The sequence below is a fragment of the Bidens hawaiensis genome, unplaced genomic scaffold (genome assembly GCF_021521415.1).
Source record: "Bidens hawaiensis isolate Kalapana, Puna unplaced genomic scaffold, B.hawaiensis_p1.1 tig00033876_1, whole genome shotgun sequence".
Lineage (NCBI taxonomy): Eukaryota > Viridiplantae > Streptophyta > Magnoliopsida > Asterales > Asteraceae > Bidens > Bidens hawaiensis.
Genome location: NW_027495839.1, coordinates 13,883 through 40,938, shown reverse-complemented (window position 1 = coordinate 40,938; position 27,056 = coordinate 13,883). Strand labels below are relative to the sequence as shown.

The following is a 27,056-nucleotide window of genomic DNA, read 5'->3' as shown; positions in this document are numbered from 1 at the left end:
AAACAAAACTCGTTCTAATCCAAACCAGAATGACCATTTCCTAGACGACCATTTCTGACTTGTCCACATTATCTAACCACCCTGTTTGTCAGATTTATAAAACTATAGCAGGCAGATTAAAATTTAAAAAGCAACATAATCAACAGTGGGATTGATTATCTATATCAAGATATACATACTGTGGTTGACCAAATGTACACCATGGGATTCCAATGTGGACATCCCATTCAAGTGGTCAGTTAAGCCTAGTCACTACTACTCTCTACAAACCTAAGAGCCACAAGCCGGCATCATATATACATACAGATACAGAAAAAAACCGAAAAATACAACAAAAAAATACATACAAAACAACCACCCAGAAAGGGAGGTTAATCCTCCAAAACAAGCTGCAAAAATCCTAACACAACTCACATTCAAACACAGCATATAGTCTAGGTTAATCGGCAAACAAACATAAGCCACAACATAGTTTCAAATACATGATAATTCCAAACATACTCTAATTAATAAGATGACACAATGTTCCACTTGTATATCCGTAGCTCAAACCCCGGGGCTCTCTTGCATCTCAAAAGCAAACACAACTCTGAACAGCTTCAATTCCCTATCAAACCTACCAATGCTAAAAACCATCTGAAGCAGCCTGATATACATTTATTATCTGTTAACATAATAATAAGATGACGAGGTTATAAGAAACCGTGTTCACAATATGTAAGGAAAGCATAAAATAAACCTATCAGCAAATTTATAATATTAGCACAGGTAAAATGGTCTAGTATAAAGTTGGTACCTTACATTTTCAAAGAAGACCTCATTCACCAACTTGATATAGAGAATAACTGTCACTAAGTTCAGAACGAATCCACCTGAGTGCAAATAAACCACAAATAAAAAGCTTGAGTTCCACAGATTTCTGGATCTGATTCTTTATATAACCAAGTACCACCACAAACTGTCATTCTGCAGCCACACGCCGCTTCTTCCCATAGTCAGCGTCCCTAGATCTAGACCTGTGTTCATCCTCTTGAGCCATTCTTGATTTCCCATGGGCCCGCGAAGACCGCCCACGATCCCACTCATCATCATATTCTGGTTCAGCCTCTCTGTACCTGTGGTGATCAGCATATCTGTCCCTCTCATCCCTATGACGGCCCCTACCACGGTCCCGGTCACGTGACCGTTCACGGTCCCTTTCCCTATCACGTTCCTTGTCCCGGTCACTGTCACGTGACCGCTCCCGGTCACGATCCCTCTCATCTCGATGCCTTCTTTCGGGCCACTCGTTTTCATAAACCACGTCTTTTTCTTTTGGCGGGTCTCGCTCATACCCGTGTTCATGATCTCTATCTTTTTCTTTTGCTGGATTGGGCCAAGTTCCTCTATCCTGACTACCTTCACCGTATTGTTGATCAGAACCGGCCTCTTCACCATAACTAGACTCACCTACTCTGCCACCATGTTCATCACCAACCCACCCAGCCATATTCGGATCTGACCACATTCCCATGTTGGGCCCATCCGCACCAACCGTTGGCATCATACCCATCCCGTTCAGAGGCATTCCTCTCCCAAAAAACGCCGGGTTAACATGGGGTGCCAAACCCGGTAAACCTGGTGGGAAGGAAGGCAGCATACCCGAAAATGGCGGTGTTGGTGCACCAGGAAAACCACCATAACTTCCCATTCGGCCCATTGGGCCTCCAAAAGAAGGATCAAACCCTTGACCCATCGGATGCATCATAGGTAGTGGCCCAAACCCGTTTCCCATCATACCACGCCCACCCATCCCACCACGTCCGCCCATTCCACCGCCACGTCCGCCTGGCCCACGCCCACCCATCCCACCTTGACCATTACCTCTACCCCAATTCCCTCTTCCAAATCCTCTGTTATTATCACCACCGCCACCTTGAAAACTCCCGCCAGCAGGCATATTGTTACCACCTGGTTTAGCAGGCGGATCTCCCGGTCCCCTCTTAGCTTGAGCTGCAGAACCCTGAGCCAACTGCTGGTTCCTGTTAACCTGCGCTTCACCCATCCGTTTCACACTAAACGGCGACGCAAACGCAACGACACACGGACGACCGTTAAACACGTGCCCGTTCATTCCCTCCTTACAAGCTGTAGCAGCGGACGGATCATAAAACTCAACTTGACAATACCCTTTTGATTTCCCACTAGCTTTCTCATCAAAGAACTTAACCTCCTTCACATGACCATACTTGCAAAGCTCCGACTCAAGCTCAGCATCAGTCGTCCACCAATGCAAGTCTCCCACAAAAAGCATCGTTCCCCCACCACCACCACCGGCCATACCCATCCCACCACCACCACCATTTCCGTAACCATTTCCACTTCCGTGTGCAGCTAAACCATCACCGCCAGCATTGCCTACATGGTGCGGCTGCTGCTGCTGCTGCTGTTGTTGTCCCATCCCTATGTTTTGCATACCATTATTATTATTCATGGGCCCGCTTTCCGCTTCACCGACTTTAACCGACGACTGGCCTAATTCAACTCTAAGACCACCGGAAACCTCATTTCCTCCTAACCCTATATTCAAATTCCCTTTACTAGAAACAAGATCATTGTTCTTACCCTCAACATCATCTACCGGAACCGGGTCGGACTTGTTTTGAACTTCATCCTCATTCTTGAACCCTAAATCTTGATTTTTTTTCACAGACTGAAGAAACCCATCACCGACATTAACATCGTTATACAAATCCTCGTAATCCTCATCATCTTCCTCCCCAAGAAAACCCTCGTCTACGACGGCGCCTATGGCTTCGTTTTGATCCATCTTCTTCCCACAAATTCTAGGGCTAAATTGTAACTAAAACTAAAACGAAGTAATCATGAAATTGAATGAAAGAAGTTAGATTTGAAGGGTGAAACTGGAAGAGCTTACCAGAAACTTGAAGAAGGTGAGACTGAAAGATATGGATTGGATCGATTGAGTTTGAGATTTAGAAATTACAAAAACCCTAAATTTTATTATTATTATTATTATTCATTTCTAGTTTTTTTATAATGATAAGCCGATACATTAAGGACACTTGTCGCCTCTGGAATATAATGGAAAATGTTTGTATCCGGAACTCTCATTTTTTTTATTTTTTTTTTACTTAAAATAAGTTAAATAAGTCCATATTTATTTAATTTTGCAATTAATGTTTTTCTTTTCAGAAAGTATGGATTATGATTTATGACAAAAGTATAAGAGTATACAATTGTCTTTTTTGGCTGACGTAAAAAAGAGCGAAGGAGACGTAGTCGATGAGCTGACGTGAATAAGATGGGAAAAGTGACGTCTTTATTCATAAAAAGTCTTTGTAATGAGGGAAGATAAGTGGTTTTTTCTTCAAAGAGGGACAAGGCGAGGACACTGGTGAGTGGTGTCGTGGAACGGTTTTTTACTTTTGAGAGCATATGTTATAATGCTTAATTTTTTTTTACAAGTCTTAATTTTCTCCTTTTAATAGATTATACATCATACTAAAATTGTATTATACATTATCAAAATTGAACTTTCTATTTTTTATAATGAACATCTCTTGAAGTGCGTATATGTTTTCATAGTTGTCAATCCATAATTGGTTCAATATTGAATCTCCCTCTTTTAACAAATTGTACTAAAGTTTATACAAATTGTCGAATAAAAAGACTACAAAACAAATTTCATGATTTTATTTTATAGAATAATTGTTATGAGTTTTAAAATAATTTAAAAAAACTAGAAATAAAACAAATATTCACCCTTGTTCAAGACATCCACTACACGAAACAATAAAAATGATTATGATCGGTAGATTTAAATGTAATAATTTTATCATTCTACACACAATCCATGGTTTATAACCAAATCAAAACCGAACAAAACACTATTTTATAGAAAACATAATACAGTGGTTATTTATTACCTAAACACAAACCACATTGAAATTATTCAAAGGAATATAACCACCTAACAAGCTTTCTTCCAGTCAAGATGCAGTGTTGGTATAAAGTTGGTTTCGTTTAATGTAGTCAATAACTTCATCTGACGTCAAATATTTCACCGACAAACCCCGTGAAACGCAATCTCTGTAGTTACGTAAACAAACATTGTTAAATAATTAAGTTGTTAGTTGTACGTGTTAAGAGCGAAAATAGAAACGAAAGTATAGAATTTAATGACTACCTTACTATAGTTGAACTGATACGGTTTGGTACTATTTCATCCACCACCTCAATATTACTCTGCAAGATTTATAAAACAACATTAATATCTTAACGGGTGAGTTCAGATGATAAACATTAAAACGCTCCTGAATAGAGGGAGATATCAGTCACTAATAGAAATATGATCTAACAGCTAAAAAGTGGTTCGTTTGGTTACTATTAATGGATGGTTCTCGACTGAATCTCCTTTTAATATGATGAAATACGTCACATAAAAGGTATTTAAATGAGTAGCGAGTCTATCTATAAAAAAGCCGAGCCGAGACGAGCCGAACTCGATCCGTGAGTCATGATTTCAAGCTCGGGCCCGACTCGTTTATTATTTTTTAATTCGTTTACATACGCTTTTGTATTTAGTTTTTTTATTTTGAGAAAACCCTTAAACGAGCTCAAGATCGGCCTAAGCTCGTGTAGTACCTTAAACGAGTCAAAGCTCGGCTCGAGCTTGGCTATGCAGTGTGAAATTAATACATAGAAGTCAAAAAGAGGTAAAACTTAAAAATACACAAGGTTCGTTAAGGCTCGACAAGCCTAAACGAGCTTCCTATACTAAGCCCGAGCTTGAGCTTGATAACTAAGCAAGCTTTACTTGAGGCTCGGGCTCAAAAAAATCTTGGCTCGTATCGAGCTTTTTATCAATCAGATCTCAAGTAGCTCACAGGCAGCTCGGCTCATTTGAGACCCTTCTAGTTACAGAATGTCAACTGGTTTACCTTGTATTCTGTCAAGATTTCATCACTTGAGATGATTTTTCCAATGTCTTGACCTTCTCTACGGATACAAACCACACCATAATCTCTGAATATAGTCCTAACCTGAAACGAACAGATGGTCATGAAAATCATGAATTTGTAATCTCATACGGATGTGCTTGTCTATTATAACAGTGTTTGGCAAAAAGTGATTATGATTATGATTTTCTGCTTGTTTTGAGTCAAGATAATCAGATTTAGGAAAACAATTAGTGTAAGATTATCTAACAATCACCAACTTCTATTAACTGATTCACAATTTATCCGATTAATATTTTGTGCCATCTCCACAAAAGAGCGTAATATGCAGAAGAATTTTACCTGTTCAGGTATCCAAACTCCAGGTCTGGCAAAAGATTCTAGCAGATCAGAGCCGCAAACAAGCATAACCTTTAATAATGCTACAATTGCATGAACAACATTAGTGTTTGTAGCAAGAGATATTTCAATCTTAAACCTTCTTATACTCGACAGTTATTAGTTTTGGAAAGACAATTTGGTCAAAACACTAAACATATTATTAAGTTATTTTGGCAATTTAAGGAACAAGTAAAACTAGCATACCACTAGGTATCAGCCCATTATCACAAAAGAAGCTCCTGATTCTTGATAACACAGTTAATGATCGTTGATATGAACTTTGATTTGCCTAACACAAATAAATATTTCTGCATCAATAAACATAAGAGAAAAAATTAAGCTGAGGGCTTTATACAAAAAAGTTCCTCATTTCAAAGAAACAAGAATCAAAACCACGTGTGCTCTGTTCAATACAAAGGGATGTGTTCTACGTTTAGTCCTAAAAGCACATTGCAATGAGTACACTGTGACACCACATCAAATTCTTTAAGCATTCAGAATTGTTTTCAACATTTTTAACCACTTTGTGTGTGTGTGTGTAAGAGAGAGAGAGAGAGAGAGAGAGAGGCAAACCTCCCAGGTATCCGCCATTACGAACTCAGAACTTTTGCAAGCTAGTTGACACATTGAGATACGGTGTTCAGCTGGTAAGAGACCCTGAGAAAAGATAAAAATTTCAGCTCTTGCACTCCAATTATTTAATATTTGATTGCAGGAGAGCAATGAACTAATTTTATTATAAGTACAAATAATACATGAAGCAAATTAGGTTTTCCTTTTCATTTTAAATGTCTTAAAACTTCTTTTTCCGGTACGGAGAATGTAATGTTACAAGAAATCAAATACCTTTTTCTTGTATGCATCATTTACAGGTGACATATAACCTCCAACAACATGAAATCCTTTTGAGTTAAGTGCATCCCTTGCCAATTCTAAGCATGCCAAAAAAACAATAAGATTAGTATATATCCAAAATTCCAAATTATATTAATTTGCAATTCTGGACCTGTGTAAACATATTATTCCAATTTTCTACAACTTTAAATCACAACAGCTTATTTGCTCGGAATGTAAAAATAAAAAACTAGTAAATGCATAACATGTAAAGGAAAATTTCTTAAACTATGCAGTTGTCTATATGTTACCTAGAATCATTTCTGAAAAACATTAAAACAAACATATGACAAAAACTAGCAGCCACAAACACATACCGAAGAGACGTAAATGCATGAATGTAGGAGGATTGAAGCTTCCAGTTGATACCAAAACTACATGCATTTGCCCCCTGCAAAAGTGTGATAGAAGATAAAAAAAAATATTTGTTCGTGCACTGCCATTATTCAGAAAAGAACAATTCACAATTCACAATTCACAATCCAATATTCAAAAGTTCAAATTTGACTAAAGCTAACTATTAATTGCAATCTCTGTGAAAAATGAAGTGCAGAGGTGGTGAAACTTACTTTGTGCTAAAATCTGATGAGCCATCTTGATTCACGAACTCTAACGATAACTTATCGCGTGGCAAAGCAATGTCCATTTACTCAAATCTTATTCCTACTTCCTGATACCTGACCAAAAAAACATGCATTTTAAAGTGATCATTGCAACTTTCAGAATTAGCATAAGATAAATATGTAATCTATAACTTTAAATTTATGTCACTAATCAACTACCAAAGGAACTAAAAACCCGGCCTTAACAACTTTAGTAAGATCCTCTTTTTGATTCAATTGAAGCTTTTAGTTTTAACTTTTTTTTTACCTTTTTCTTATGACCAGACTCGTATTTACATTGAAAATGTTCTTTTATTCAAATTGCAGTAGCACCAAATAGGGGTGCGAACGAGACGAGCCACTCAAATGCTACTCGAAAATAATCGAATAGATAAAAAGCTTGAAAAGAGCAGAGCCTTATCGAACCCATGCCTCAAATAAAACTCGTTTAGTTACCAAGCCCAGGCACGAGTCTTGTACGGGAAGCATGTTCAGGCTCGTCTCCGAGAATGACATAAAAAACTTAGGAGACAAATTTTTGGGCCTCCTCATTATAATATAAGCTCATCAGTTATATATCATAAAGCCATAAACCTCAATACGAATACAATTGTTATAAAATAAACAAAACAAAACAAAAGTAGTGTATCAAATATATCATCAATACTACATTAACATTGAAATCATACAGTTGGACTATCCAGAGACCAGATTGGCAGATTCAATATTGCAAGAAAAATTAGGTCAACAAATAGAGCTCATACCTTCCTTCGATTTCGATTCCCCTGGCCTGGCCTGGCCTGCTAATCGATGATCGCTACACACCTTGATCTCCAACCGATGATCAAACTGCCGCAATCCCATTTTATTTTTGGGCATGCATGTCTACTAAAAAAAGTCTTCTTTGGGCCCTTTGAACTCTTTTGGACTTGTATGTATTACTTTCACACTATATTGACGCCCAACCAGAGCTGCATAAACCGGTTTAAAATTCAAAACCGGTTTGGTTTGTTGGTTTATGATCGGTTTCGGTTCGGGTTGAAACCGGTTTCTTACCATAGTACGACCGGTTTCGGTTAGGGTTTTCATCGGTTTTTGCCCGGTTTTGGCCGGTTTCGGTTCGGTTAACCGGTTTTTGTGGAGAAAATTACAAACCGGTTCCGAACCTAAAATTTCAATCGGTTCCAAACCGGTTTCTACATGATCGGTTTCAAACCGGTTCGGTTTCGGTTCAGTTTTCGGGTCGGGTCGGTTAACCGGTTTATTTGCCCACCTATACGCCGAACTATGGCCTGTTTAAGGTTATTCAGGTTTTTCTCAAAATAAATAAAGAAAATGGAATTGTTTATAAATGAAGATAGTTTCCTCAGCTCGGTCCTCTATGCTTGTTAATGGGTCGCCAACATTTGAATTTAATTGTTCGAGAGGTATTTGGTAAGGTGACTCTATTTCGCAATTTCTTTTTATCTTAGCTATGGAAGGTTTGACAGTAATGATAAATAGAGCATGTGAAATGGGAGTATTTAATGGGTTCCAATCTCCGAATGTCAGCCCGCTTTTTTCTCACATTTTGTTTGCAAATGATGCCCTTATTTTAGGTGATTGGTCGACGAATAATATCTTGGTTCTGGCGAGGCTATTAAGAGTTTTTAAACTCTTATCCGGGCTAAATATAAATCTTAGTAAATCTATCTTGTTCGGTATTGAAGTACCTTCACAAGAGGTTAAGGCGATAGCGGAGGTGTTACATTGTGCTCCGGAGGAGCTTCCTTTCTTTATCTAGGTATTAAGGTGGGAGCAAATATGAAGAAGATTAATAGTTGGCAACCGGTTCTCGATACGTTCAACAGAAAACTTTTGTCATGGAAAGCAAATACACTTTCCATGGGTGGTCGCATAACCTTGTTAAAATCGGTTCTTGAGACCCTCCTGAGCTACTATTTCTCACTTTACCAAGCCTCGGTGAAGATTATTCAGATTTTGGAGACAAAGAGAAGAAAGTTTTTGTGGGGTGAAAACAATGTTAACAAAAAGACTAGTTGGGTTGCCTGGGAATAATTAGAGGTGGCAATATGAGTAGGTTGGGTTAGATTTGGGTGATGGGTTAGTATGGGTTTTGGTCAGGATGGATTTTTAAAATAGAGGGTTAGGATGGGTATGGGTCAAGATAAGTAAAGATAATCCATCTTGACCCAAGTAAAGGTTAAAATGCAAAGGGTTTGAAAAACCCCTTAAAAAAATAACAAAAAAATTAATAACTCGAAATCTAAATCAAAAACGCAAAATGTAAAATAACTAAAATGTATTCGCCGTTGTCCTCATTTCATTAAAAAAAACTCGGTTTTGTCTCGGTTTTTTTTTGGTTAATTTTTGCTTTTTTTCATTTTGGTATCTATTCGGTTTCAATGTTTTCGGATTTTTGTTTGGTTTTGATTTCTCGTTTTCATTCTTTGTAGGATGGATATGGGTCAAGATGGGTAAAGCTAACCCTCATCTTGAACTAAGTAAAGGTTAAAATACAAAGGGTTAAAAAACCCCTCAAAAAATATTCAAAAAATTTAATAAACAAATAATAACTCAAAATATAAATCGAAAACGCAAAAAGTAAAAAAACTAAAATGTTTTCCCCATCTTCCTCGTTCGTTAAAAAAAACGGTTTTGTCTCGGTTCAGGTTCAGTTTATTTATTTTTTTCGCTTCGATTTTGCTTTTTTTCATTTCAGTCGTTTCGGCATATGTTCGGTTTCGATTTCTCGGTTTATATTCGGTTTTGTGTGTTTTGTTTGAAATACAATTGGATAAAGCTTGTTTTAGTCTATTATAACCCATAAACACAACCCATTCTAACCTATAACCAAAAGTCACTAACATTTTTCCAACCCATCTTAACTTTCTTACAAAATTGTTTTGATCCATTCTGACCCATCTCAATTTTAAAAGTTATCCATATTGACCCAAGACAACCCAAATGGGATTGTTTTGCCACCCTTACCTGGGATCGTGTGAATTCAGCAAAAAAGAATGGGGGATTGGGTTTATGCTCGCATAGAAATTCAAATCTAGCTCTTCTGGCTAGGTGGTGGTGGAGGAATAAAGTGGAAGAAGGTAGGTTATGGAGAAAGGTTATAGAGTCTATACATCATACCCCTAGAACGTGGTCAGCTCTCCCTTATAACAAAAAATTAAATGGTACTTGGGGCACCATTGCGAAAATTGATAATTTCCCTGCGTCTTCTCAAGTTTCTTTGATTAAAGAAATCAAAGGTTTAGTCGGGAATGGGTTAAAGATTCGGTTCTAATTGGATGTTTGGTTAGACGGACACCCTTTAAAAATTTGTATCCTAACTTGTTCTCTTTGGAAGCCTCAAAAGGTTGTCTAGTGGCAAATAGATGTAAACAAAAGGATGGGGTAATCATGATGAATTAGAATTGGAGGAAGCCCCCTATGGACAAGTCTACGGTAAGCGAGTTGATGAGATTATTAGATAAGATGTTTTATTTCATATTCAAAGAAGGTGAAGACAAATGGAAATGGGGCGGAGACAAATTTGGGTTATTTTTGTTAGCTTCGGTGAATAAGCTTTTATACTAGGCGGTTCCCCTCCCGCCAATGAGAATTTTGTAGTGGAACTCCTGGGTCCCATTGAAGGTGAATGCGTTCGCTTGGCGGGCACTTCAAGATCGGTTGCCCACGACAGACAACTTAATAAAAAGAAAAATCCTTGTCGGGCCAGATATCTGTAGCTGTTGTATGGCGTCGAGAGATTTTGTGGATCATGTGTTCACTTCTTGTTATGTAGCATCGGTTGTATGGCAAAGCATTAGCTCTTGGTGTGACATTCCTCCCATCCTCGCAGTTTCAATTCAGGACATCTTTGACATCCATAAACATGTATCGGAAAAAGAGCACAAGAGGAAGATAGTGCAATCTATTATTATGGTCGCTTGGTGGTGTATTTAGAAGGCCCGGAATAACAACATTTTCTCTAACAGACCAATAAAGATAGAGAGCATCCTTGGTGACATTAAAGTTCTAAGTTATTTATGGATTAAGATTTGGATATAGATTGGTTAAAATGGAATGTACCTATAATGTAATTTGTTGCTCTCTGTGATAACCAGCTTCTGTTAGTTGCTTGTTAGCAGAAGTTGGTGACTGAGTTTTTTAATGGAAAGTCGTAGTTCAAAAAAAAATTTAATAAAAACCTCAAAAGCTCGAGCTCTTGTAAGTCAAAACGAGCCGAGCTAGGCTAGTTTGTGAGCAATCAATTAGCAATGAAGATAATTAAATCGGCATAATAGAATATTAGGGTTAGCATACCTAGATCTAATAATTACCGACAAGATAGTATAGGATAGATGAGTAATGAAAAGTTGGCGCCTATCCACTATAGGATAGATGAGTAAATATATGTCTTCTCTTAAAGAGATTACTTGGTTATGCAGAGTCATCGCGCTACGCGGTGACCATTCAAAATGGTCATCATGATACGCGATGAATTCAAAATTTTGCCTATAAAAGGGTAAATCGGGCTCTGCATAACAGCATTAAACTGACAACCTTCGCACAAGAAGTAACCGTAACATCTTGGATTCTTCGTACTCGTATTCGTATTTGTTTATCCGATTCGGGAATGTAATTCGGATATTTCGTATCAATAAAATCATGAATTTAATTGTAATTAATTTTTTTAATTTAGTTTATAATTTTATAACTTTCATTTATGCTAAATAGCTCTTAAAAACTTTTAAAATCGTTTAAAATGCATATTTGTAACTTCAGGGACCAAAACTGCCAAAAATGGAAATTTAGTAAAAGGCCCCCCTTTCGCGCGGCGCGAAGGAGGAGCCCTTGGTTCTTCGCGCGGCGCGAAGCGCATTCAGATTAGCCAAATTTGGGTTCGATCCTCGTTTAATGCTAAATCTTTCCATAAACGACCCTAATTCACGAAATTGAGCAACAAGTTATTTAATATACGAGGGAATAACGTCTAGGTTCATTCTCTGTATATGGATCGATATATCGAAGATTACAAGGCTCGATTCGTCATTAATATGTTATTCGTTTACCAAAACAAGTTGGTTTCTTGTTCAACAAGTTGATATACTAACTATTAGGGGTGTGCATGGGTCGGTTTTGGCGGTTTTGAGCCAAAACCCATAACCATAACCGATATGTCGGTTAATGGATAACCATAACCATAACCGACCCGTTATAGCGTTTTTGGTTAATCGATTTTTTAGATTATAGTAAGTTGGTTATGGGTCGGTTAACCGTAACCAAAACAATGTAATTGGCCTAAAAGTTTGGCACTAATTATTATAAAAAAACAATATGACATAATCTTACAAAGTATATGATCCATAATATTAAATATTAATACCAAATATTCAAAAAAAGAATGATATTATATAATCGAACAATGAAATTCAACTTAATTTGATAACAAACGTTGAACCAAAAACTTTAAAATGATATAATCCAATAATATGTTTGGTGGAAGTTAGTCCCAAACATATTGTTGGTTAAATAATGGGTCGGTTCGGTTATGGCGGTTTTTGAATTATCTTTAACCAAAATTGACTCGTATTTGGCGGTTTTTAAAAATTTATTAACCGACCTACTGGTTATGTCGGTTATCGGTTAAAATCGGTTCAGTTATGTCGGTTATGGTTCGGTTCAACGGTTATGGCGGTTAAGTTGCTCACCCCTACTAACTATATAAACAAACCATCATTCCGAACCCTAGAGGTTACTGAAACATTGATATTTCAGCCGTCACCAACCCTTAACCCGACGTTTACACTCTTGTGTTGCTTTATTTCTCGAAGTTTACAAGCTACAGTTTGACTTCGACGGCTTTCTGACCTTTGACTTCGATTTCCCATCAACTCAAGCATTTTCCGGGTAAGTTGTTAGCTGATGAATTGTTTACTATTACTCACTTATCAATAACCCTCAATCAATTTATGAGATTGAGGGGTATTGATGGGTCAATTCGCTTAAAACCCGTTTAAGGGCGTATCGGTTAATAACTTTGACCAATCGATTTCTATCACTTCTGGTTGGAACCGACTTTCGGTCCAGAAGACTTTTATTTTTATCTCGAGATTTTAAGGCTACTGACCAAAACCCGACTTCCGACTCGCTGTTCGGATTCTGGTAAGTACCGGATCGCTAAAACGTTAAATATCTCATAATCGGAGTTTTAGACATCCGTTTGGATCAATTACAGTGGCTATGTTCTCGGTTTTAATCATAGTTTATTATCTCTAAGTTCCAGGTATGTTTGGTTTATCTCAGTCAGCACGTTAAAGGACGGTTCGTTCGTTTAATCGTGTTTTTACTCTTATTTCTCGTACGCTCGCCTAAGTAATAAGGTGAGAGATATCATTCCCCTTTATTTTACTGTTTTCAAACATTTTGGGGACATATGCGTATTTAATTCATAATTTTATATCATATATATACACAAACTCACAAACATAAATATTGTGTGTATTTCAATTAAATGTTAAATGCTGTTTGTTTAAGTGTTAATTTTATCGCATTCGGAGAGGTCCATCATAATATATCGCAGTAAGTATGATCATACGCCGTTTTAGTAGCCAAAGCCCGTTCGCATGGCGATGGTCAACCGACAATCACATTTATATGATAGTCTTAGTAGCCAAATCCCATTCGCATGGCGATGGTCAACCGACAATCACATTTGTATGATAGTCATAGTAGCCAATGCCCAATTCGCAAGGCAACGGTCAACTGACACATTATTTGCTCATGGTTTGATTGATTATTACTCACATTATTTTGTTTGTGTATTTATCGTTTACTATTTATTATATATATTATTATTAGTGTCGAAACAGGTGATCATCTCACTCAACATGTGTTGTTGACAAATCTCTGTTTATTTTCTACGCATATGCAGGTTATTAGTCGATTTGAAGCTAGGTGAAGAACACATAGAAAGACTTAGAAAATAAAATAAAGAATATTTGTTCTATCATTTAGTTTGAGATTATTTATTTGTTTGGAATTGTTATTGTCATACTTTGAAACTTGTGCACTTTATTCGAATTTTGAAATAAATAATTAATTACATATTGTCATATTTTATATTGTATGATAATACTTTGCGAGCTATGAACCACGGTTCGCACCCCGACATTTTTGCATTGGTTGGGGTGTGACAGCAACTCAAAAGTAGAACTCTTTGCATAACACACGGTGGGACAAAATCTCGCTTGGGATTGGGATTTAAACTAACAACCTTCGCACAAGACATAACTCAAGTCTTTCATTGTCATAATCCACCCAACCTTCGCACAAATGCGTAGCTCAAATACTTCATTGCCATAATCTACAAAAAATGACACAAATGGGGATCGAGCTTGGATCTTCACTAGAAAACCTAAGTCTTCCTACCACCAGACTACAAGTGGTGGATTTCAACGCCAACCAATTACAACAAGTTATCTATTTTTTTAGAATGACAACTTTCTTGTATTTAGGCTACCGCACTCTCCAAATTTGGAGAGCCTCGATGCCCCACTCTGACCAAACTATGTTGTTTTAACCCGTCCTAGTTGACTTTAGAGTTTGACTTAAGCGTTCTTTCAGAAAACCATACCACCGACTGCCATTGACTGCTGTTGTGCCGCCACAAGAGCAGAATTCTCAGACGTAACACAAAGTGAGACAAAAACCGGGTAAGCTCGGGATCCGAACTAACAACCTCATAAGGCCTAGCTTAAATACTTGATTGCCGATATCCACTCAAAGCGGCACCAGGCTGTTAAGATTTTGAATATAATGTTTTTTTAATATTTAAATATTAAATACGACCGTAAAATATTATACTAGTTTATCATTTATCAAACCCAGATTCGAGATGCAAACATTTGAATTTCCATTGGCGCTTCACAACCCGTAACAATCACCGCCCCATTGACGGACTCCGTTGACCGCCGGTCAACATGTCGACGCTGGAGAAGATGATTGCTCAAATGTACGAGCGCAAAGACAGTATCATCGACAAAGTGCAGCAGCAAGCTGACTCATACACTCAACAACTCGCTTCCAGACTCCTAATCGACGGAATCACACCTCCTCCATGTCTTCTGAGCCCTAGTTTCATTTCACAGTCTTCCAATCCCAATGGTAACCATCCAATTGTTCAATTTAAGTACACGTATGGTGTTAATTTCTGATTGAACTAGTAGATTGCAAATTAGGTTTTTTTTTTTAATGGTCGGATTTGGTGTATGTGATGGGAAGCTATAGGGAGGAGATGATAATTAGTGTTTTATGGGTTAAGGTGTTGAATAGAGGACAGGTTTTGATTTTTTTTTAGGGTTTTTGGTTTGTTTGGGTGAAAAGGGGTTTCTTGATAGTGTGTTTAATCTCTAGGCGCTAGTCGGCCATTATACGGAATTGCTAAAGTAGAAATTAAAGTGGATAGTGTTTGGCGGCAGTGTTGTAGAACTCGCTAGTCAGCCGGTGGGGTGGGGACTAGCAATTAATCGGATTGGAATTTTTATATTTGGTTTTCAGTTTTATACACACACAACGCATTTTTATATGTAATTTTCAGTTTTATACACACACACTTTTATATGTAATTCTCAGTTATATACACTGATACACACACAGACAAACACATTATTATATGTAATTTTCAGTTTTATACACACACACACACATTTTTACATGTAATTTACAAAGGTTAGTTGGAATTTACAAAATTTGTCCGGAAATTCGCCTGCAATTTTGGCCAACTAGGATCGATTGCCTGTTAGCAATTAAGCATTGACTAGTCCCGATGTTTCCGACACTGGTGTTTGGTTACTATGAGTATCTTACTACCTTTATCTTTCTGTGTATTATATATGCAACAGTGTTATGAGTTTGTGAAAAAGTGGTGTGTTTTTTTTGCAGAGTTGGAGAAAGAGAAGATCATTTCTAGACTCTTACTTCGACCTCCACGACATTCTATTCGATATTCAACTGGTGGATGCTCTCTGTTTACCAGACCTGTTGCTGCTGGGGGCAAAGGACGGTTATCAAGTGTAACGTGTGTGGATAACTATGCTCCTAACAAAGCTGTCAATGTAAGCAATGAACCAACTACCGTGCGTGACAGTAACGAAATAATAGGTGGCTTAAATCGTGTTCCCGAGCAAGACGATAGTGTTAAATCTCCTCTTAACAAGGTGGATGCTAGAGTATCAAGCATATATGCTGCACCAGATGTGTCACTTGAGTGTAATAATAATGAAATAGTAGGTAGCTTAAGTTGTGTTCCTGAGCAGGATGACAATGTTAAATCCCCTCTGAATGAGGTGGATGCTAGAGTATCTAGCACACATGCTGCACAGGATTTGCCACTCGAGTGTCATAACAATGACACAATGTGTAGCTTAAATCGTGCTGCTGAACATGATGACAGTGTGGAATCTCCTCAGAACGAGACAGATGCTAGAATAACAAGCATTTATGCTGCACCAGATACGTCACTTGCTAGAATTCAGAGATCCAAGTCTCGGCAAAAAGCTCGGGAGCTTCGCAATAGTGGGAAAACGACTGCCAAAAGTTGTGTAAGTATTGAGAGTAGAACCCATATTTCATTTAGTGGTGGCTCGAATTTACATCAAGTCACTCAAGACAAGGATCATTCAGAAGTGGACAAATGCAATGATATCATTGGATCAACTTCTATGACATTAGAAGAGAAGGGTGGCAGAGCAAATGATAGAACCAGTCATAGTGCTACACTTACAAAACCGAACAATTGTTATGAAAACCCAAGTTTAGAGAACGATCTTGCTGAAAAAGGGTCATCTTCTGATAAGGAAAATTTAGATGGTGGTATCAAGGTGCAGCCGACAGGTGATTCATCACAACAAGATGGTCATGCTAATGGTGTTAATTTTTCTCATATCTGCTTGGGAAGTTACGCTGGCAAAAAATCAAGAACCAGGAAGAAACAGGGCACAGAAATCCAAAATATGCCCTATAGTGGGAGAACGACAAGGTCTAGAAGTTCAAGGCAACAGATTAGTGGTATAAACAAGTCTTCAAATTTGGGCACATCAGTTTCCTGCAATCAAAAAGAAGGCGGAGGGGTATTGAAGCCAGTCATTTCTTCCAATATAGATATTGAAAGATCTTCATTTGGTGGCAACAACCAAGAAAATGCTGAAATTGTTGTGCGAAACGGGCCAATAGATGCATCCGTTGTAATGCAGCCTGTAAATTCTGGTATTAAGTTGGATTTGGTCACTTCAGACTGTTGTATGAAAGTTAAACCAAAGCAACTTAACTTTGATGAAATCGGTGAATGTGGTTTAAATGAAATCGGTGGCCCACTTTCCAATAAGAGAAAGTCAGATGTAATGTTGGGACTGGAATGCTATCCTTTAAAGGAGTCTGCATCATCAATAGATCATAAATCTAGTGGCAAATTATTTGAGCAGCAATTACCAAATGCAAATGTTGTGTCAAGCAGCCCAAAAGCTGCAAGGACAGAGTCTTGTAACAACACTGATGGGTGTGCAAAAGATGTGATGATAAAAAATGGTTTGGAAACGAATGTGAACTCGATGATGGATGATGTTGAGCACGACTCTATGGTTTCCCTACATGATGATATTGATGTAACACGTGAGGTAAATATATCTTCCAAAGAAGTCGACAGTGTTTTTAATACAGAGACGCATTCAGGAAAATCTCATTTGAAGGAAGATCACACATCCTCATTAAATATGCAAATCAAAGAGGTAATTTTACTTGATATGGTAGTTTTTTATAAATCAAACAAACCCAGTTCAATACAGCAACTCACTCAATTTTATTACATACTGATGTTTGGCTGGAGACCATGTATAGGCTTTACCAATTATTTGTCATCCTCCACAATTTTGTGTTATTTATTTATGCTTAATGTATACTAGTTATCTATAATACATGAATTTATGTTGTTCACCATACTTTTGGATTTAGCTATCAAAGTTCTGATGCACTTTAAAATATGACATTTAATGTTTATTTTCTTCTATTAGCAGCATTGTTCACATGATACATTTCTTTTATGACAGGGTGATCTTAGCCATAAAAGGAAAGAAACTGCTTCTGGTGTTTTTATACCTGTATTCCCAAATAGCAAGTCATCATTCATTTCAAGTTTGACTAAACAAGGAAACAAGGGTTTTGATGCAGATCTTGGTTCTTCAATATCCAAGGATTTTGAAGATGGCACAAACTTAAAGGTTCCTAGTATGAAATTGAATTCTGCCAAGTTTAACACATGCCCTTTGAACCAGCAGAAAAATGTTGAGTACCAACCAAACTGCTTTTCAGATTCCCGGAAATTTAGGGTACCTATTCAAAGAGATGCTATTCATTTGAATCTGAAGACACCTGAAAATGATTTAAATTCCGTTAAGGAATCTGCTTCAATACTTTCATCTGAAAAGATCAAGCCATCCCAATCACATGGCATTCAGAGCCGCGATAAGAGTTTTAATAATGAGATGATTTGTGATTTGCCAGATGGGACAGAGCCAGTACATGAGCCTCAAGCTGCAGAACCTGAAAATGATTTAAATTCCGTTGAGGAATCTGCTTCAATACTTTCATCTGAAAAGATCAACCTCTCCCAATCACATGGCATTCGGAGCCGCGATAAGAGTTTTAATAATGAGATCATTTGTGATTTGCCAGAAGGGACAGGGTCCTTACATGCGCTTCAAGCTGCAGAGGTAATAATGCTACACTGATAGCAACTTATTCGTGTTTTTCAGTTAAATACACTTAGTTTTCCTCTTTTGCAATCATATTCTGATCAAACTTTCTCTGTGATGTATTCACAGGCAACTGTTACTGAAGTGGATGATGACACCACAGCTATCGCTGACACACTCAAACAGTTTGAACCAACTGCAGATGTGGGGCCTGTAAGTCCAACCATCAATGATGATGTTGTGGTTACTGAAAATAATAACTTTGTAGTAAACCTTTCTGAAAGGGTGTCTTCATATGACTCAGTTCAGCCTTCACAAAATGATGACAAAACTATGGCCTCTGATGAAATTAGACCTGTCTATGAGGGTTTTTTCATAGGTGAGGAAATTGGGAATTTAAATATTGAGAATAATGAAGGTGGAATAGATTTAGACACACTGGAAATCCCAAGTACCACAATGGAAAGAGTTAGCATCATAGAGCAGATTTGTAAGTCTGCAAGCATGCAGACACCATCGTCTCATTTTTCACATCAGTTTCAAGACTTATATGGATTTATGGCAGATGGGAATCAAGGGATTCTTGATGAAGATTCTAGAAAGCATCTACAAACAGATGATACTGAAATTGATTCTGTTTTGCCACAACATCAAAAGTTTAATTATGGTACTCCATTTTACTGGCAATCAAAAAACCCTTATTCGTCTCCTACTGGAAAACTATGGGACAGATCAGGATCAAGTTCTGGTAGTTCAGAGAAGCAATTGAGTTCAAATCCTGATCTTACATGCTTCCCAATTGAAGAAGATCCGAACAGTAATGAAGAAAATGAAAATATAGAGGAGGTGAATGATGAACTTCAAGAAAATGTAATAGTAGAAAATGAAAATTCAGTTAAGGTTTCTCCCAAAATGGAAATTGAAAGAACCGAGAATGATTATGAGGTGGCGGTTGAAGTTCCTGAAGTAGGGTCTCAGCATGCAAAACATGGTACCAAATCCATCAAGTATTCAGATACATATAGTTCAAATTTAGTCAGTACAGAGGCTGGTATTTCTAGGACTCGTGAGAAAGTCAAACATAAGCCTAAAATTCATCATGGGTTTAAGGCAAGTACATATGACGGGAATAACCGTAGTTCATCAATTGTTACACGTGCTAGTACTCGGGGGAACTTATCTGAAATTAGTAAAACTAAGAGCATTATGAGAAGTGGAATACCCAGATCATCACAAAAGGACAATAAACGTAACAATATTGTATCAAATATGACATCATTTGTTTCACTAGTTCAACAGAAACAGGCAGCAGCAGCTGGCACAGGTACAAGTTGTATCTTTATCTGTTTACATCTTAAATATAGAGGTGGAAGTTTTGACCAATTTACTTACATCTTATCTGTTTTTTATGTATTTGTATTTTCTTGATGATTAACATGTCCTGATATATGATTAAACTTTTTTTGAAGTGAAAAGAGACATCAAAGTGAAGGCTTTGGAGGCTGCAGAGGCCACAAGGCGCCGTGATCAAGAGAAGGAAAACGAAAGAAGAATGAGAAAAGAAGCATTGAAGCTTGAACGAGCAAGAATCGAGAAAGAAAACGCAAAGCAAATGAAATTAAATTTGATAAAGAAGCAGGAAGAATTAAAGAAAAAAGAAGCTGACATAGCAGCAAGGAAAAGGTTAAGGGAGGAAGAAGAGAAGAAGCAAGTGGCTAAAAAACGAAAACTTGTTGCAGAAGCACAAAAAAATCAAAAACTAAACTTTGAAAAAACACGTGTTGGGAAAATGGAGATTGATAAACATGCCAAAAATGTTAGTTTTCTTACAATTCTTGTAGTTTTTTGTGCTCATTGTTTCAACTTTCAATACTTACCGTATTGATACTGTCACAGGCTGCAAATGCTGAAAACAAGAAGAAATCTGAAAATCTGAGACAAAATAAGAATGCAAATGAAAGTAGTGTTAAAAAACAAGACGAGTTCGGGACAAACAAAATTTTAGCAAATGTTGTCCAGCAAGTTGAATCTGTTGCTGAAATTCGTGATGCTTCCAATGATTGTGGTGAGAAAGATAAGGTAAGAATGAAGCTGACCAAAAGTTGTGTAAATTATTTTATTTAAAAGAAGTTACATTTTTTACTGATATAATCTTTTTAATCTTATTTAATACATAAACAATTTACAAATTTTGAAAATGTGGGGATTCTCTTTTATAATAAATTAATAATGTATCTCGCCTTTTACTAGAATGCCTAATTTCCTACACTGATGAACTTTTTTTATTTTCATAGGCAACAAATGTACATGAAAAGTCACCAGTAGTGAAGTTGACTAATCAAGAAAAGTCATACGATATTTCTCCTTATCAATGTTCTGATGACGACGATGATGAAGAGGACGACCAGCCCATGAAAAAGTTTATTCCTTCATGGGCCAGGTGAGTAACTTAAATTTTATATATTTTTTAATCATTAAATCCTTAAGTGAAGTTGTAAGTAAATATTCCGTTTCACTTGCTTTCTGCAGTAAAAATCGTGTGGCTATGGTTCTACCACTACAACAGAAACTCAACCCTGAATCAATCTTCTCTGCAGATAGCTTTTGCAACATGGATGAAGGTAAATTATCCAATATTTTGTAGGGTTGATTGATGTATGATAACCATGATTTATGATTATGTGCTTGCAGTTCTCTTGCCTCGAAGGCTACAGGGAAAATAGGTTACCTAAGCTAATTAATTACTCAGCTGGAAATTAAAGGTATCAGCTTTCCTTTTCACTAGGGTTTGTTTGTTTTTTTTCGTTGACATTGTTTGCTTACCCGGCAGTTTATTATTGTGCGTATCAAATTATGACCGTGCTTACAAATTCATATGCAGCTCTAGTGCCAAGCATATGCTATTGTGGGTTCTGTCTCTAGTTTTCATGCTGGTAAGCAAATATGTTTTTTGCTGAATGATGTGAAAAAGGAATGTACGAGAATGACTGATTCTTAGCATGTAATTATTTCCTGAAATGATTCTCTCTGGGTGGGTTATGAGTGTAATAAATCCTCCCATTTGACATAATCTTGGCCACTGGTGTTTTGGACCATGATTCTTGTTAACGAATCTATAACACATTCGAAGTTCTAACTTTTAAAATAGTTCGTTTTGATCTATACCCATTTTTGTCAAAGCCTACTTTGGGCCGAACCAAATTGACCATTTTTAAATGACCTGTTACATTGCCTGACATGCCAGCTTGTTTTTCCAGTTGTACTATAAAGTAAAAACACATAACCTCCCAAACATGTTTTTGAGGCTACAAAAAACGGAGCTAGCGTGTTTGAACCATGTAGTCTTTCTGATTGTGGCACAGTTGGAGTGTTGTTGAACCCAGGGTGTTCCATGACACTGTGACAAACCTCATGATCTACTGTGTTTACCAGAGAGATGTAATAAGTGTTGACAATAAGTAACTCCAAGCTTAAATAAATATATATCAATCTTTATAAGTTTAAAGTCTAGAAACTATAAACATAAAAGATAAATAAAAAACCGAAAAATTCCAAACCGAATCATGCACACCTCTAAATAAATGTTACTGACACAATGTCCCAGTAGAATCTCAAAAACATTTCAACATGTGATATTCTAAGTTTGCAAACTAGTAGATAGCATTGAAGTTTTAAACCTATCTTAATATTTCATACCCTTTTTCAAATTGATCATAGAGTAGAATGTACATTATTCTCTGCTATTTCAAAATAGTTTGTAATAGAGATGCTTGCTGCTGTGTACAACTGTTTTCGATGAAGATTGAAAAGAAATGCATGGGATCAGTAACTAACTAACTATAGTATTGGAAAAATGTACAACATATTGGAGAATTGAGAGGACTGGTATGGTGTAACATTTTGGGATAGATTTTCTTCAAGATTATCAGTTTTCATTAGTTTTTTTTAACAACTAATATTTTCATTATGTCTTAAGTGAGACTGAAACCCAGTCTTTAATTGTTTTTTGAAAGTTGATTTGGTTCATAAATATTTTGAAATTTTATGTATTGCATACACAAATTTTGAAAACATAAAAGAGAACGAAACTCGATTGGTTCCACTTACGTAAACCCTTCCTAGACATGCATGGTTGGCCAAACAATTGAATCCAGCTTCTTAAAGTTTGCCGAACTATATAAATTTCAAAGGGACGAACCATACGATTTGCCTTGGTTCAAACAGTTCGGTCGGTTTCAACCCAAATCACAAAAGAAGAAATGTGAACGAACAAAACACCCATCAAACAAATACAACAAAAGGCATAGATGTCTAAGTTTAACAGCCCGCTAGCTTTATAACGCGTGCCGGAATCTGGTTAGTTAACAGTCACATCGTTTAACAATTAAAAAGTGACCGGGTCAATGAGTTTTAGGGTGAACATTTTGAGAATTTGTTAGTCAAAAGCAATGGCGAAGCTTGGACGAAAACGCTAGGTGACAATACATATAAAATTTCCACAAATAAGGGCCAGACTCAAAATTTTCAGACGAAAACAGTTAAATTTACATTCATAAGCAAAGTCGAAAGAAGATTTTTTCGACGTTAACGAGTAGAAGGGCATTTTGGTCATCATCCCTTTCCACAAACCACAATATTAATCAAGAACGGCGTCGTTTTAGTATTTCTATCATATATTCTAACTCCCGCTTTTATCCTTCTTTCAAACCGGTTAAACCCACCACCGTAATCCACCATGAACTCAAGAAACCCTCTAACTCTCTTCACAATCCTCACACTCAGCTTCATAATCAACCGATCAACCGCGTACCCACGAACCATCTCCTTCCAATTCCCACCTCTCCCTCTTCAAAACCTCACTTTCTCCGGCGACTCCCACCACCACACCACCACCGCCGCCGCCCTGGACTCCGATTTCCCATCTTCCTCCTCCGGCACCGTCATCTACACCACCCCAATTCGCTTCTCCGACACCCGCACCAATTCCACCACTTCATTCTCCACAGCTTTCTCATTCTCAATCACAACCCTCAACCCGTTATCCCCTTCGGGTGGCGGCGGCTTATCGTTCTTCATATCCCCCGAGAATCGGACCCTCGGGTCGCCCGGCGGGTACTTGGGTCTGGTGAATTCTTCCCAATTGACACAAAATAAGTTCATTGCGATCGAATTCGATACCCGACTCGACCCGCATTTTAACGACCCGAACCGGAACCATGTCGGGTTGGATATCGATAGCTTGAATTCGATTGCGACGGCCGATTGTGGTACCGTGGGAATCGATTTACGAACGGGTGTTTCGTTTAGTTCTTGGATTGACTACAATCATGATGAGAGGAGTTTGAAAGTGTTCTTGACCCGCTCGGGTTTCAAACCCGAGAACCCGATTTTGAATGTGTCGATCGATCTTTCGGTGTATTTTCAAGAACTTATGTATGTCGGGTTCTCGGGATCGACAGAAGGGAGTAAAGAGACGCATTCGATCCAAAGATGGAGCTTTAAGTCGTTCGGGATCAAACGGTTCGTTCCACGGTTGGATAACCCGCATAACGTTAGCACCAACACCGTCCCAGTTTGGTTTCCGAACACTTCTCGTGTTCGTTACAATAACCGTAACAAGCTCGGGCTTGGTCTTGAAGTAACGGGCTCGGTTTTCATCTTCGCGGGCTTTCTCGTTTTCGGGTACATTTCGGTTAAAAAATGGCACGAAATTAAAACACAAACGAACATAAAAGAACAAGTTACAAGAAAACCGAGAGAATTTAGCTACAAAGAGCTAAAGACCGCGACGGGTAACTTCCACTCGAGCCGTATCATCGGGCACGGTTCGTTCGGGACCGTTTACAAAGCCTTTATATTATCATCGGGTACACCTGCAGCCGTGAAACGGTCCTTGCGGTCCCGGGAGGTGAAAACCGAGTTTTTCGCAGAGTTATCGGCTATCGCGGGCCTACGCCAAAAGAATCTTGTCCAGTTACTTGGGTGGTGTGTCAAACGGGGCGAGTTGTTACTTGTTTACGATTTAATGCCATACGGAAGCTTAGAAAGTGTGTTGTATCAGGACCCGAAACATTGGGGGTTTTTGAAGTGGGCTCATAGGTATAATATCGCAATCGGGTTAGCTTCGGCTTTGGCTTATTTGCATCAAGAATGTGATAAGTTGGTGATCCATAGAGACATAAAGTCTAGTAATGTGATGTTGGATGCACATTTAAATGCCCGGTTAGGCGATTTCGGGCTGGCCCGGTTAATAGACCATGATAAAAGCCCGGTGTCCACTCTTACGGCTGGGACTGCGGGGTATCTGGCTCCCGAGTATCTACATTGTGGGAAAGCGACTGATAAAACGGATGTTTATAGCTACGGGGTGGTGGTGTTGGAGGTTTGTTGCGGTCGTAGACCGATTGAGAAGGAAACCGGGGGAGTGAGTATGGTGAATTTAGTGGACTGGGTTTGGGATTTGCACGCGAAAGGGGAGGTTTTGGGTGCGGTCGATAAGCGGCTTAATGGGGAGTTTGATGAGGAAGAGGGGAAGAGGCTTTTGATGGTGGGGTTGAGTTGCGTGAACCCGAGGAGCGAAATGAGGCCTTCGATGAGGCGGGTGTTGCAAGTTTTGAACCGGGAGGTGGGCGAGATGGAGGTCCCGAGTGTGAAACCGAAGGTGAGTTTTTCGGCTAGTATGCCGTTGAGTGTTGATGATCTTGTGAAAGAAGATGGTGAACATGAAGAAAAAGACGGTGATGATTGTAGGTTTGAGATACGTATAGATTAGTTTGAAGATTAGCAAGTTTGTGTATTGGTTTTGGGTTTATTCTTTGATTTGGTTTGGTGTTGTTCATGTATAGTATAACCGTGAGTTTATATGGTCATGTGTAGTTGAAAGTTACCTTGTTGGAATGCCTTAGTAGAAACTCTATTAGGTTAATAATATAAAAACTGGCTTGAAATATAAAATATTTAACTACACGTTTAAGCAAATCGATAATTTTAATAGCTTCAGGTTTATAGCAACTAAAACCGTACTAATTGTTAAAGTTTAAAGATTGTATGATGTGCTAGCATATTCGGTTTTGATGCATGTAAACAGTTTCGACCTTATACAACCCAAGTCCATTAAAATTTTTGAAACTAATTTCATAGTTGGTCTTATAGACGACAATCATTAAGCAATCTCTAAATAATGGGTTGATTTGTGGAAAAATGAATTATATATGAGTTAATTCGGGCCAACTTACGTTAGTCAACATGTCAATTCAGGTCTCCTCATGTTAGCTAACGAGTCAATAGGAGTAACTATATATAACTAGTTGATTTAAAAAAAGTCCAAATAGGTTACTGTAACGCCCGTTAATTTCAGTTCAATGATTTTGAGTTATGTAGAGTATGTATATCTTTCGGGATTATCCGTCTTTCCCCGGGGGGTCTTCACGTCATTTCTGTAAGTAAAATCTGTTTACTTTCCACCCAAGATGTTCCACTTTTCATACATGAGGGACTAGTGTGTAACTTGTGTTTTATATCATAAAACAAAAGAACCATAACCTCCTTCACTAGTTCGATTAGCGCAAGAGGCAACAGCTAGGCCATCAATTTTCATTTTTTGCAGCCAATTCCAAGTGCCAAACTTCAATTCAAGGTTAACCCTACATCCCTTCTAGTCTTTTACATCTTAATTCATCTTTATATCTCGCGTATTTATCGTTAAATCGCTTGTTCTAGGCTTACCGGGTGGTTGTCCAATTGATCAATTTCGGGACTGTTTTGGTTGAGATTTTTGCACCAAAATCTTTTTAGGTATGTCTAGTATAACATACTTTAAAATCATGTGCATTGGTGTTCGTTTGATTGGTCAACTAGTTGTAGATTGAAAGTTGGTATTCGGTTGTCTAGAATAGTGAATTGTTGCGTTTAACGCGAGTGTTGAAGTAATTAACGACCAATTCAGTTCAGGTGACTTCAGTTCGGTTTACGGGCTATTGGAAAGTTACTTTTATAAGTATCGGCCTATCGTGGCTGAATTGGTTGTCGGTTACTCAAACGGGTCGGTACAACAAGTATTCGCGTTTATTGAATAGTTGGTGCGTTGTGCTTGCGAGTAGCGTCGTGTGGACTTGTTAGCTGTGAATTTATCATACTGGGTCCACACGGGGCTGAGTTGGATGTTAATTGCCTAAACAACTCTTAAACGCGCATATTAGTCCCACCTAATGCTTTCGGAGGTAATTTGGGAATTCTTTGTTCTCGGGAGTAACTATGGGTCGTTTTGGTAAATGTAAGGCCCCGGGGGCTGTTTTAATCGAACTTGGTGAGGTCGAGGCTTTAGGTAACTTGAACCATATTAGAACGCCTTGTAGGATAAACGAGTCCCTTCGGTGTCGTTAGTAACTATCCTATGTAATCCGACAGCGCATGAGTTGTGGAATTACTTAGGGGCCCTCTAGCTCGTGGTGACTTGGTGCTTCGTGTCAGGTGAG

General features: G+C 37.9%; 3 protein-coding genes and 1 pseudogene across 3 annotated transcripts; 2 read left to right on the top strand and 2 right to left on the bottom strand.

The window, feature by feature from the left end:
* Positions 1-136: 136 nt before the first annotated feature.
* Positions 137-3,114, bottom strand: LOC143585522 (uncharacterized). Its single transcript, XM_077067291.1, has 3 exons — positions 3,055-3,114; positions 802-2,842; positions 137-616 (listed from the first exon to the last, which is right to left on the bottom strand). The coding sequence occupies exons 1-2, from the start codon at positions 3,112-3,114 to the stop codon at positions 962-964; spliced, it is 1,941 nt and encodes a 646-aa protein (XP_076923406.1). The 3' UTR covers positions 137-616; positions 802-961.
* Positions 3,115-3,938: 824 nt separating this feature from the next.
* LOC143585513 (nicotinamide/nicotinic acid mononucleotide adenylyltransferase-like) lies at positions 3,939-6,891 on the bottom strand. Its single transcript, XM_077067284.1, has 9 exons — positions 6,806-6,891; positions 6,554-6,627; positions 6,189-6,274; positions 5,916-5,999; positions 5,547-5,631; positions 5,304-5,383; positions 4,944-5,045; positions 4,190-4,248; positions 3,939-4,092 (listed from the first exon to the last, which is right to left on the bottom strand). Exons 1-9 carry the CDS (start codon positions 6,880-6,882, stop codon positions 3,993-3,995), a joined length of 747 nt encoding a protein of 248 aa, XP_076923399.1. The 5' UTR covers positions 6,883-6,891; the 3' UTR covers positions 3,939-3,992.
* A 7,827-nt stretch (positions 6,892-14,718) lies between these two features.
* LOC143585521 (uncharacterized) lies at positions 14,719-21,344 on the top strand. The gene is made up of 9 exons (XM_077067290.1): positions 14,719-15,001; positions 15,779-17,619; positions 17,938-18,600; positions 18,712-19,906; positions 20,052-20,398; positions 20,479-20,661; positions 20,877-21,022; positions 21,112-21,203; positions 21,274-21,344. The coding sequence occupies exons 1-9, from the start codon at positions 14,818-14,820 to the stop codon at positions 21,303-21,305; spliced, it is 4,683 nt and encodes a 1,560-aa protein (XP_076923405.1). The 5' UTR covers positions 14,719-14,817; the 3' UTR covers positions 21,306-21,344.
* Positions 21,345-23,317: 1,973 nt separating this feature from the next.
* Positions 23,318-25,354, top strand: LOC143585512 (putative L-type lectin-domain containing receptor kinase S.7 pseudogene; annotated as a pseudogene).
* The last annotated feature ends 1,702 nt before the right edge of the window (positions 25,355-27,056 follow it).